Source organism: Pinus tabuliformis, chromosome 1_2 (assembly GCF_031772625.1).
Source record: "Pinus tabuliformis cultivar Carrire ecotype Pingquan chromosome 1_2, CPIR1, whole genome shotgun sequence".
In the NCBI taxonomy this organism is placed as follows: Eukaryota; Viridiplantae; Streptophyta; class Pinopsida; order Pinales; family Pinaceae; genus Pinus; species Pinus tabuliformis.
This window is the reverse complement of record NC_142298.1, coordinates 206,312,900-206,326,574: the sequence shown is the minus strand read 5'-3', so window position 1 is coordinate 206,326,574 and position 13,675 is coordinate 206,312,900. Positions and strand designations below refer to the sequence as shown.

The window sequence follows — 13,675 nt, the reverse complement described above, 5'->3', positions numbered from 1 at the left end:
CTAGTAGAAGAAATACTACCAGTAACTTTGGAAAATGAAATTGGTTCAGAAATATACTTTGTTGCTTGAACTTGATAATCAAGATGAACAATTAAAGAAGATTCTCTATCTTTCGGTGACCCAACTCTATTGTCACTAGGAGTTACAAGAGCTCGTAGCCCTTCAAGCTGGCTTGGTGAATACTAGGGAGGTTTCCCCCGAAGTCTATGAGATTGTCTTGGTAATTCAGCCATGATTAAATATTTTAATTACTTCACATGCAAACAAAGAAAATCTCAATAAAACCACCTAAAGTCTCTAAAGAAACAAACAATTGAATCACACGCCTAAAGAATCTAAGAGTTCAAACCATACACAAACAGTAACTTTCCATACCAAAAACACTAGTTGGTGATGAAATCTAACGTCGCAGAATTCAATACAGAAAGGGCGGTTGGAACAGTTACCCCGACAACCTACTTAATGAAACAGACTGGCACAAGTTTCTTCACAAAACTGTCTCGAGTGAAGAGAATCCCCCAGAGAGTCCAAGTGAGTCTAGTCGACGTCTACTCAAGGTACAGTGGGATCTTCCCTCCACCATCACCTTAGGAAAGAATCCTATACATTATAGCCACTAAGGTTACCAATAGAAACAAAATATACCTGGGGGAACAGTCTACGATCCGATACACATGCAAGGGTAGAGTAACAAAGCTCAATCCCCTTGAAGGCTCCTCGACATAATCAAAGGTTTACAAAAAAGTGACCCCAGGCTCCTTGACAATGGTCAATTCGAGGTTTACTGTTTTTAATATGTGTATATTTGCTATTGTTCCCAATGAGGAAGGATTGATTACCTCACTGGTTCAGATATGATCTCATGCTTGACTCCTTTAAGAGGAGCTTCCCAGAGCATACATGCAACAATTGGATTTATTTCCTACCGCAAGATATAGCTACTTGTTTGTTTTAACTATCTTGGAGAGTTAATTACTCCCTACTCCAAGATACTAGCCTAAGCTATGTTGTTAATAAGAGCACTAGAAATAAAAAGATTGCTAGATCAATTTTACTTTAAGCGTTATTTTTATAGGTTGGTTCTTAAGTCAATAGGAATGGAGATGAAACTTTATGGTGTGAAGAATCGACTCCAAAACACTAAAAATGCACCTAAGATGATAAACAATTCTTTTTCTTCAATGAATTTCTAGCTAAAGAAAGAGTTGAGAATGCAATTCTTTGAAAAAACAAATCTTTCTTTCAACATATAAATGAAAAGAAAATATTTTTTGTCTTTTGTAATAAACTCAAAAACGAGACTACTAATTATGCTCACAAAAAATCCCTTTCTTTTTCAACACTCAAAAACTATAGAAAACAATTTATTTCAAAAGAGATTCTACAATTTCTAGAAAACACTCAAAACTATAAAAAACTAAGCTTGAGATCTAAAAGTTTCTAAAAACCTAATTGAAGTAAAAGCTTTAAAAATTTCCTTTTGAGGACGTTTTACTTAGTTATTCAACAAACTAAGGACTAATTCATTCAGAATAACAAATTAATCAAAAAACACCCAGCTATGTTTTCTTTTTTAAAAAATGAAATTCAAAACTTTCAAACAAGTTCGTTCAAAGCTTTGCAAAGAGAAAACGAGATCTATCTCTCACCAAGGGTAGATTTCAAAAATCAGTCAGACTCATCAAGAAGACAAAAAAGACCAGGGTAATCTAAGGTTTCTTAGGCTTCTAATCTCTCAGTCACTACAAAGACCAAGCGAAAATCAATCCAGGCACGCAAAACTTCTAGAAAATCACCTAAAACCAAAATGCCAATGGAACTTACTTACAAGAAATTTTTGATAGGACACATGCAGATCTGGGCAGAGACTAAAAAGCGTAAATAAATCCTAAGCTTAACTGGACGAAAACAATTTAGTTTTCTCAAAAATTTTGATAGGGTCCGCAGGCTTCTAGTAGAACCAGATGCGGTACCGCTCTGTGCACTAAAGGAACAGTGCGGGGATGTCTGCACTGTCTTGTAAAAGAAAGTGTGGTCCTCTTCAAAATTTTGGAAAAAACAAAATATATTCCAGATCCTAAAAACTACCCAATCCCACACACATCAAGCAAAAACCAGAAACAAGAAAAAGTTTCTCAAGTCAAAGTAAAAGTAAAGGCAAAGAACCAAAATTCAAGTCCCCAGTGGAGTTTCCAATTTATCGGCCGGATAAATCGTTCTTGCGGACAAGACCGATCTCCCTAGTATCAATAGATATCTAGCGACAAGCAGAACAAGCAAATCTACCTTTCTCTAAATATATTGCGATTTATTAATAAAAACCAAGAGGTGTTTTAGACCCTACCTTAAGTCCAATGCTAGTTTCTGGCAGCCACACTTCGATCGTCTGAAAGAGTTTCCTTTTAAGAACTTGCAATCAGAAACAAGCACACATCAAATAACACCTGCATAGCTAATATAATAAATCATATTCATCATGGTGATCAAGGAATCCATGAAATAAACCATAAAACACAGCTTATTGAGAAAAATAAACTTGATTGTATCAACTTTGAAAATAGAAGAACTTTACAACCTTTGGTGCCTTGATGTTGTACAAGCTCCTCCCAGGGTCCAAGCTAGAATATCCTCTACTTTGAAAAGCCTCAAACTCTTCCCAATGAGATAAAAAAGGTATGTAATCTCTCCTCTCAAGCTCAATTAGGAAGACTAAATTCCAATAGCATTTCACCTAAAAAATATTCAGCTTTCAACCTATTCACTAACTAGCCCAATGCCTCATTTTATAATGTAGAGGAAGGAAGTTACAGGTCCACCTATGAAGGGATAGAGTCCTCCTTCAAAGGGATAAGCTCCTCACATCAAGGGGTTAGCTCCTTAAGGTATGGGATGCATGAACCTTAAAGGAGCAAACTTGCCACCTCAGGATTCCCTCTAGAAGCTTCCAGAAATAACCCAAAGTGAGTTTTTAAGAATGTACTTGCGCCTTTTTGACTTTTACAGGGGTCCACACCCATTACACAGAGACAGAGCGGTCAGGTGCATAGGGGACATGACCAATAGGTGCGGGACCACAGGTAATGCTAAGAGAAAGTGCGAAACCAGAGTTTTAGAGATTTTTAAGGGCTTTCTCTCATTTTTCAAGGCTTGACATGAAGAACTGAGGTTTAAGACTTGCAAAGGAGAAAAGTATGAGTGGTGATAGACTCACACTGATTGCAGAATGTCATGGTGACAATATTTTGTGCAACACCTATACATTTTGAGCCCTTGTCATATTCTTCCAACCGACCTCCCTATCCAAAGAGGTTAGTTGTGGAGAAGAAAGACCCCATTCTTGTGTCTTGCTTGGATTCTGAGCTTAGGAACCATTTTATAATTGTACCTTTGCTCCAAGCTATCAAATATATCCCCATCTATACAAAAATCATTAGGGAACTCTATCTCAAGAAGCCAGGAAGGAGACGATTGGAACCTCAAACTATTCAATTTGTTGGTAGAGCAACAAATTTGATGACAGGGTGTATGCACATGGAAAAATATATTGACCCCGGAGACCCTGTTGTTTTTGTTTAAATAGGTGATTTCCTTGTCTCCAATGTACTTATAGACCTAGGGGAAGCCATTAATGTTATGACCAAGAAAATCATGGATCAACTTGGATTGGTCCATATTCATCCTACTCCCATTGTGCTTGAACTGGCGGATAGATCTAAAATCAAGCAGGAAGGGGTGTTGGATGATGTGGTCATTTCCCTAGATTCTTGGGAATATCCTACAAATTTCATTGTGCTTCAGCCAAAGAACCTTGTGGGAGGGCATCCATTGATCTTGGGATGACCATGGCTTGCTACAGTTGATGCTTATATCAGATGTTGTTCTGGTGATATGTATATTTCCCATGGAGATTCCAAAAAGAAGGTCACCTTATATCCACCCGCTAAATCCATTTAGGAGCTCCGAGACACTTAATGGTTAGACTACAGTAGTGATGAGGAAATTCAACCTGTTTTCTTGATACATCGAAATGCTGAGTCCTCACAGGAGGGTGAGATTTAAGACTTCCTGAACAATCTAGACACCATGCCTAATTTCGAGTCATTGAGTCAGATTTTTAGTCTATATTTTCAAGGTAGATATGTCTCTCTACCTCCATCATCACCATCACTAGCAATACCTTTGTGTACTCTTGAGCCTGATACTACCCTTATAGATATTAGTCTAGGTAAATCCTTGTATATCAGTTCAGACTTGGATCCTTCTTAGCAAGAACAACTTGTGAATTTGTTGTGAAACCATATCGATGCCTTAGCATGGGGTTACAAAGATATGAACATTGAAAGGCATCCCTCATGAAACTTGTACACACCAATATATATATTCAGGATGGAGCATGACCTGTCTGACAATACCAAAGGCGAATGAACCCATCTCTAAGAGACAGTGTAAAGGAAGAATTGCAAAAACTCTTAGATGTTGATTTTATCTATCCCATTTCTGATAGCCAGTGGGTCTCTCCACTAGTATTAGTCCCAAAGAAAGATGGGAGATGGTGCATTTGTATTGACTATAGAGAATTGAATAAATGCACTCTCAAATATTACTTCCCCCTTCCTTTCAACGATCAGGTACTTGATACCCTCGCTGGTAAGAAGTACTTTTCTTTTCTAGATGGCTTTAGCGGATATAACTAGATATAGATAGCACCCAAGGATCAAGACAAAACTACTTTCACATTTCCATGGGGTACATTTTCTTATTGAGTACTTCCCTTTGGGCTATGTAATGCCCCAGCTACCTTTCAAAGGGAAGTTTTTCCTATTTTTGTTGACCTTGAGTGCGTAGAAATCTATATGGACGATCTCTCTATGTTTGGTGATTCATTTCAGGAAGCCATCAAGAATCTAGAAAAAGTTCTTCTTCGCTACCAAGAAGCTCATCTCACCTTGAGCGATAAGAAATGTAGATTAATGTGCAAGGAAAGAGTGGTTCTTGGTCATCTTATTTCCGACAAAGGTATCTAGGTTGACCCTGTAAAAATAGAAGTCATTTTGAGTCTTCCTATACCCAAAACTCAAAGGGAAGTGAGAGGTTTTATAGGACATGTGCGCTACTATAGGAGATTCATTGAGAATTTCTCAAGGATAGCTACCCCCATTTTCCAACCTTTGGCCAAAGATAGTGAGTTTTCTTGGTCCACAACTTGCCAATAGTCCTTTGAGACCTTGAAGGAAAAATTAGTCCATGCACCAGTTTTGAGGGGACCAAAATGGTCCCTGCCATTCCATATTTCCTCTAATGTCTCAGATACTGTTATTGGCACAACTTTAAGACAAGAAGAAGACAAACAATCTTATGCTATTTATTTCATTAGAAAAAACTTGTCACTCGCTGAACTCAATTATACCGTTACTGACAAAGAGTTTTTAGCTGTAATTTTTTCTATTAATAAATTTAGACATTATATTACATGATATGAAGTCTTTGTACATAATGACCATTCTGAAATAAGGTATTTGATGAATAAACAATTAGCTAGTGGTAGAGTGACTAGGTGTTTGATATTGTTACAGGAATTTAACATTACTATTGTTGATAGACTAGGAAAATCAAATGTAGTAGCACATTATCTTTCAAGATTAAATAATCCTGGTGAAGCAATTCCTGTTGATGATGATTTTCCTGATAAACATTGATCTGAAAATGAGAGCTTAGATTAATATTAAGGTATTACAGACTCATGTGCAGGATTTGCCTATATTACTTAGTGCAACGGATCGAAAAGATTGCGAATAATATAGATAATGAAGCAATTAGAAAAACATAACAGATATACACACATAACACAACAAAATAATCAAGGAGTTCACCCAAAAATCCTGGGCTACATCTCCTGGTCCAGCCTTTAGTGTGACCTCTCTATTATGTCTTCAAGAGTAGAGTTTTATAAAAGTGAGCTCAATTTGAATCTCAACACAACAGATACAAAACAACAGGAGTTTACTTGAATCCCCCAAGTCTCTTTGCGTACACAGACTATCCCTCTCGTTCTTTGTCTCTTTTTCTCTCTGTCTCAGCACTGCTTGCCTCTATCTCTGTCATTCTTTGGCTTTTAAGCCAATCGGTGCTATCTGTTCGTTTCCTCTTCTGGGCTCTCTAGCTCCCAACCTCTGTCCGCTAAAATCCCCTCTGAGCATTCAGCAATCATTGCTAAATGTCTTCAGGGATGGTGGCCACTTGTTCTGCAATGGAAGGGACCATCGACAACTTTGAAATCCCCAAAATAGTCGTTCTCTATTTACATAGAGAAATACACTAAAAACTCTGAAAACCTGTAAAAACTCTTTCTATCGGACTTCAAAAATCATTAAATCCACCCTAGAATCCTATCAGGTCCGCCATTGATCGCTATTGCAAGTCACAAGTGCCCATGTGCCATGGTTTCCTTTGTATTTTCAAAATACATTAAAACACTGAAAATCCCGATGCATGGCTTATGGCAAACTTCAAATAATATACATTTGCATTTATAAACCCTTTTGTGTCTAGCTTCATCGCATCGGGTTCATTTGTATTGGCCCCGCTCCTTTATATCGCTCTGATGCGATATTTCAATATCAAAATTGCATATTGCATAGTCCCCGAGCCTTTGGTAAGTGCTCCCTTGTATTTTGCCGATGCGATATTGCGAGTTAACCTGGGCCATCGATCTACGCACTTTATCGATGGTCCTCATTGACTCACGCTAATCGCTGTTGCAACTTCCATATGGTAGCCTCTACTAGCCTCCGCTTGCCATCTCCGATTGTGATATGCCGATTGGATCTAGACCGTTGATTGGCCAGATTCGACGGCTCCTATGCATCATTGTTCAAGCCTCCAATAGCTCTGTCTTTCACTATTTCTTCATGTTTTTCATGCCCGATTGTGTAATCTGCCATTTTTAAAAGTTCATCCTTTACAATAACTTTTTATTTTTGAAGACTTATAGGGTTTTTAGGATCCATTTTGGATGACGCCTTCCCACTGAAAATCTTTTGGACAACCAAAAGTTCGTTTTCAAGCATCAATCAAGTGAGGATACAAATTGCTCACTTGTCCAATTTCTATCCATCATGCACTGCTTGGTTTTGAACCTTTGAGTCCAATTCTAAGGTACTCAACATCCCCTCTACACGTAGTTCTCGCGTTCCTATCTAGAACTGTGTCTTCCTACAACTCATTGAGATATTCAAGCAACAGATCATCAATAGAAGGCAACTGAATTTTCTCTTCGGGATATTCAATTAATGACGATTCAAACAGTCTCAAGTTTTCTGTATTAACTACTGAATAGATGTGCATGTAAGCTAGAAAATCAAGGCGAAAAGTGTTTTCACCAATTTTCTCAAGTATCTTGAAAGGCCCATACCTTATTAGCTTCAGCTTCTTACCTTCACCTTGCATTCTGTCTTTGCTGATGTATAGCCAAACTTGATCACCAACTTGGAAGCTATGTTCAATTCGATTCTTGTCATGCCTTGCCTTATACTTGGCCTAGCTTCTTTCCATTTGTTCCTACACTGGTTGGTGAATTTCTTAGATATGTTCAATGAACTTGGTTTCTTTGTCCACATCACTGTGTCCATCAACTGCTATGTCCTATCCAAAGACAAAATCCAAGGGAGACTTTGGTGTAAAACCAAAACAAGTCTCAAAAGGAGATCTTTGAGTACAAGAGTACTTAGCATGGTTGTAAGCATGTTGCACATAACACAAATGTTCATCCCAAAGCTTGGGATGCTTGCTACAATAGCCCCTGAGCAACTGGATCACTTTCCTGTTGACCACCTCTATTTGGCCATCTGTTTGTGGATAAAATTTTGTGCTCTTCTTCAATCTGGTGTCCATCAATTCCTACAGACTTGAACAAAACTTCCTAACAAATCGGGAATCTTGATCAGATACAATGGAAGTGGGTAACCCAAAATGAACCCATACATGCTAAAAGAACAACTTCATTGTTTGTTCAGCTGTAATCTACTTGTTACAAGGTATTAAAATACACATTTTGTTGAACTTGTCCAAAATAACATATAAATAATCATGACCTTTTCTAGAGATTGTCAATCCCCAAACAAAGTCTATGGAAACACTTTCCCAAGGATGAGAAGGAACTAGAAGTGGAGTGTAAGCCTAATTTTTTATTACTGGGCTTGCTTGTAGCACACATGGTACAACCTTTAATATATCTAGAAACTATTTCATGCATTCTTTGCCAATAACAAAACCTTTGCAACTATTTTACTTACACCAAAATGACATGATATTAGAGAAGTATGTGCTTCTCGGATTATGTTAACTCTTTCAGTTTGAGGAATACATAACTTTCCCAAATGATATAAGAGTTAGTCCTTAACACGATAATCCAATTCTTCTACTTGTTTGCCCTAACTTAAAGTTACATATACATCTTTAAAATATACATCTTGAGCATATTGTTCAATGTAGCTTTCATGAATTACTGAGTTATGCTTAAGTATAGTAGATGCATTTGTGATTGGTCTTGATAGCATATCTGCAACCTTATTGTGTATGCGTTTCTTATATCTGATGACAAGATGAAACAGCTATAGAAAACCCATCCACCTACAGTGTCTTCATTGCTGAATTTTAGTTTGTGAGTGAAAATATTGAAGTGGTTGATGATCTGTATCTATAATTGTTTCTTTGCCCATTAGGTAATGTTTCCACTTTTTTACACTTTGTACTAATGCATACAATTCTTTATCATATGTGGAATAATTAACTACTACAGAAGTAAATGTCTCAGAATGATAACATATGGGTTTACCATGTTGCATCAACACTGCTCCCATGGCATAGTCATTGGCATCTGTTTCAATCTCAAATGGTCATTAAAGATCTAGCAGTGCTAGCACTGGTGTTGTACTAATTTTTTATTTCAAGGTGTAGAAGGTTTTTTGCTATTTGCCTCCCCACTGAAACACCTTGTTCAATCCTGTTAAAGCATGTAAGGGAGCTGTAATCAAGGAAAAGTTAGCAATAAACTTTCTCCAATATCGTGCTACTCCTAGGAAACTCCTAACTTCTGTAGCAAATTTGGGTTGAGGCCAGTTCACAATGACTTCAACCTTAGAGGGATCTATCTTCAATTCACCACCCCCTACAATATGACCCAAATAATTTAAAGATGTTTTGCCAAATTCACATTTTTATAACTTCACATAGAGATTTTCTCTTTTCAAAACATCTAAAGTCTGTTGTACATGCTTCAAATTTTCTTCCTATGTTTTACTAAAAACAAGAATGTCATCTAAATATACAATTACAAAATCATCAATAAAAGGTTGGAGTACATCATTCATAACTCCCATGAAAGTGGCAGGAGCATTATTTAAGCCAAAAGGCATAACCATCCATTCATACAACCCTTGCTTTGTTTTGAAAGAAGTCTTCCATGCATCTTGTTCTGCAACTCTAACCTTTTTGATAGCCACTACACAAGTCCAACTTGGAAAAGTAAATTGTTTCTTTCAGCTAATCTAATAGATCATCAATGCGAGGAAGAGGATAACGATTCTTTATCATTATTTTATTTAGTGCTCTATAATCAATGCACATCCTCCATGAATCATCTTTCTTTCTCACCAACACGATTGGAGATCTGCATGGTGATGTCCTTGGTCTTATGAACCCTTTATCGAGCACCTCCTGTACCTGCTTCTTGCATTCTCTAAAGCGGATAAATTGTACATTCCGATGTTAGGCATTGGAGCATATTGCTGCAAATGAATATCATGTACTATTTCCCTTTTGGGTGGCAGAACTTTAGGTTCTTGAAATAGGATATCATATTCTAAAATAGCTTTAACTAAATCAGCTATTTGTTTAGCATCACAGCCCTCAAATACATTGGTTTTATCAGGGATCTTTTCCTTTACAACCATTAGTAAAAATTTCTTGCATGAATTTACAATTCTTTTCATCTGCCCTGAGTTTATGAGAGAGTAGTTATTTTTGAGTGGATGAGCTCCTAAAATATATTCTATTCCATCTTTAGTGAGTTGATACTTATTTTTAGCTCTCTAGAAAATGGCTTTTCTATCATACAAGTTAGGACTTCCTAAAACAATACCACATATATATAAGGGAACTATATCTAACTCAACCTCATCTACAAATGTTGACCTAATAGCAAACCTAAGTTTACAGTGTCTAGTCACTTGTAGCTTTGCTTTAACACATACCCAACCTAATGGATATGGCTTCTTGTGAGGTGTTGTTAGTAAGCCCAAATTATTTACAATTGTTTCAGAAATAAAGTTTACTTGTGAACCACTATCAAATAAAGTATCAATCTTTTGGTGCTTGGAAATAACTCTAATATGAAAAAGCTCATGTCTTTTCCTCTCATTATCTTCATTATCAATAGATTGTGCAGAATTACTTGTAGATGCTTCAGAATTTTTACCTTTTATACCTGTGGCTATGACTGTTGTTTCATCACCTGAGTCTGACCCCAAGTCTTTCTGAATAGCAGCAGCAGTCTTCTTCTTCTTACCACCAAACTTCTTAGGTTTCAGCTCCAGATGCAAAGACTAGTAGTGTTCATCATCGTGTCCATCCTTCTTGCAGTGAGTGCATGAAGGTTTGTCTTTCTGTACAGCGTTTTCCTTCCTCTCCTTCCATTTCTGCTTCTTCTTTTCCTTTTTCTTTCTTGCAGAGGGTTTTGATGATCCCCCAATCTCTAGGTTCACATTCTTGCCTCTAGCCTTTAGATGTGTAGCCTAAACTGATACATCATCTAGGCTAGTGGGGTTAAACATGAGAATGGTGTGATTCAAATAGCTATGCAGACCACCTATATACTTCAACAAAGTTTCAGGTGAATCTAGAGAAATACCTAGAGCTAAAGCTCTTTTTCTAAATTCCTGGGTATAACTTTGTACTCTTTGCCCCTTTAATTGGCAAAGAGTTTGGCAACTCATCATTGCTTGCTGCATATAAGCTAGTGGGTAGAATTATTTTTCAATGGCAGAAACAAATTCATTCCAGGTAGAAAGAATTTTACCATTCTTCTTCAAATCCTCTAGTGTTTTACCTTCCCACCACACTAGTGCAGTTCCTCCAAGGTGAAGGCTATCCAGTTGAATTTTTCTCCTCCCTGAATCAATGTTTTGCACCCTACAATATACATCAATCTATCTAATCTAGTTATCTAGCTTCTCTACATTTTATTCTCCATCATAGATTGGAAAATCAAACTTTACATCTAATTTAATGAAATATGTTTTCTTCTTTTTCTTTTCAGGGCTAGGAGATGAGGATGATGGAGGTGATGGTGGAGGAGATGATGGAGGAGGCTTTTCCCCTTTCCCTTTGTTCTCTGGGTGGGCATCTAGGGAAGGTTCCTCTACTCCTTTGTTTTTTTTGGGTGTTGAGGTGCTTTCACCTCGACCCTTCTTAAATTCCCTAAACATCTCTTCCACCATGGCTCACATGGCCATAAACTGTCCATGAATTGAGATTTTGATTCCAATGGGACTTCTCTGGCCATTCTCCTCTAAGAGTAGACTCTTCCAATCTATGGATTAGTCTCAACGAGTTCTCCTTCTCCTAGTTTGAGATTTTACCTAGTTAGCATTCAAGAATCCAACACAAGCTTGTCTAACCTTAGCAAACCTAAAGCTCTAGTACCACTTGATTTGAAAATGAGATCTTAGATTAATATTAAGGTATTACAGACTCATGTGCAAGATTTTCCTATATTACATAGTGCAACAGATCAAAAATATTACGAATAATATAGACAATGAAGTAGTTATAAGAACACAATCGATATACACACATAACACAACAAAATAATCAAGGAGTTCACCCAAAACTCCTGGGCTACGTCTCCTAGTCCAGCCTTTAGTGGTAACCTCTCTATTATGTCTTCAAGAGCAGAATTTTACAAAAGTGAGCTTAATTTGAGTCTCAACACAACATATACAAAACAACAGGCGTTTACATGAATCCCTCATGTCTCTCCGAGTACATAGACTCTCCCTCTCGCTCTCTGTCTCTGTTTCTCTCTGTCTCAGCACTGCCTGCCTCTATCTCTATCATTCTGTGGCTTTAAGCCAATCGGTGTTGTTTGTTCGTTTCCTCTTCTGGGCTCTCTGGCTCCCAACCTCTGTCTACTCAAATCCCCTTTAAGAATTAAGCAATCATTGTTAAACGTCTTCAGGGATGGTGGCCACCTGTTCTGCAACAGAAGGGACCATCGGCACCTTTAAAATCCACAAAATAGTCGTTCTCTGTTTATATAGAGAAATACACTAAAAATATGAAAAACCTGAAAAAAAACTTTCTATCGGACTTAAAAAATCATTAAATCTGCCCTAGACTCTTATCGGCTCCGCCTTTGATCGCTATCGCAAGTCACAAGTGCCCATGTGCCATGGTTTCCTCTGTATTTGCAAAATAAATTTAAAACACTGAAAATCTTGATGCATGGCTTTATGGTGGACTTCCAATAATATACAGTTGCATTTATAAACCTTTTCGAGTCTGGCTTCATCGCATCGGACGCATTTGTATCTACCTCACTCCTTTGTTTCGCTGTGATGCGATATTGCGATATCGCACTCGCATATCGCATAGTCCTTGGGCCTTTGGTAAGCATTCCCTTGTATTTTGCCGATGCAATATTGCGAGTTAACCTGGGCCGTTTATCTGCATGCTTGATTGACGGTCCTCGTTGACTCGCACTAATCACTGTCGCATATTCCATATGGTAGCCTCCGCTTTCCATCTTCGATTGTGATATTTTGATCGGATCTGGACCATTGATTGACCAGATCCAACGGCTCATGTGCATCATTTTTCAAGCCTCCGATAGCTCTGTTTTTTACTGTTTCTTCATGTTTTTCAGGCCTGATTGTGTAATCCGCAATTTTTAGAAGTTCATCCTTTGTGATAGTTTTTTATTTTTGAAGACTTAAAGGGTTTTTAGGATCCATTTTGGATCAAACATCTTTTTTCTGTGTCAACAAAATCCTCATGGTTTGCTGACATAGCTAACTATTTAGTCACTGGAAAATAACCACCTCACTTATCCACTCGTGAAATGCAGAATATCATTCAGAAAAGTGCTGCATATTCCTGGATCCAAGGAGACCTCTTTTGCACTGGAGCAGATCTCATTATTCATAGATGTGTAAGGGAGGAAGAAGTGTTTGATATTTTAAAATCTTCCCATGATGAACCTTGTGGGGGTCACTTCGCTGATAAGTGGATTGCATACAAAGTGTTACGAGTTGGCTATTTTTGGCCTTCTTTGTTCAAAGATGCCAAACAGTATGTTAAGTGGTGTGACAGTTGTCAGCGCGTTGGTCAGCCTAATGAAACCAAAGAAATTCCTTTATGTCCTCAAGTTATGATTGAGCCTTTTAAAAAATGGGCCATTGATTTCGTAGGACCAATAAATCCAATATCATCAAATAAAAAGCATATTTTGGTTCGCACAGATTTTGTTATAAAATGGGTAGAAGCTAAAGCTATTTCTTTTGCTACTGAAAGAGTTGTTGATTTTCTTTTTACTAAAATATTTACTAGATTTGGTGTTCCTAGAGAACTTGTTTCTGACAATGGACCACATTTTATTTCTAATTTGGTACAGAGTGTG

The 13,675-nt window shown here is 37.5% G+C and overlaps 1 protein-coding gene across 1 annotated transcript in view; it reads right to left on the bottom strand.

Moving 5' to 3' along the window:
• The window catches only part of LOC149205181 (uncharacterized), a 40,763-nt gene extending 27,961 nt beyond the window's left edge, over positions 1–12,802 (bottom strand). Inside the window, 1 exon segment of the mRNA XM_089397336.1 lies at positions 12,549–12,802. Within this exon segment, the coding sequence (XP_089253462.1) occupies positions 12,549–12,802 (254 nt within the window).
• Between the last annotated feature and the right edge of the window lie 873 nt (positions 12,803–13,675).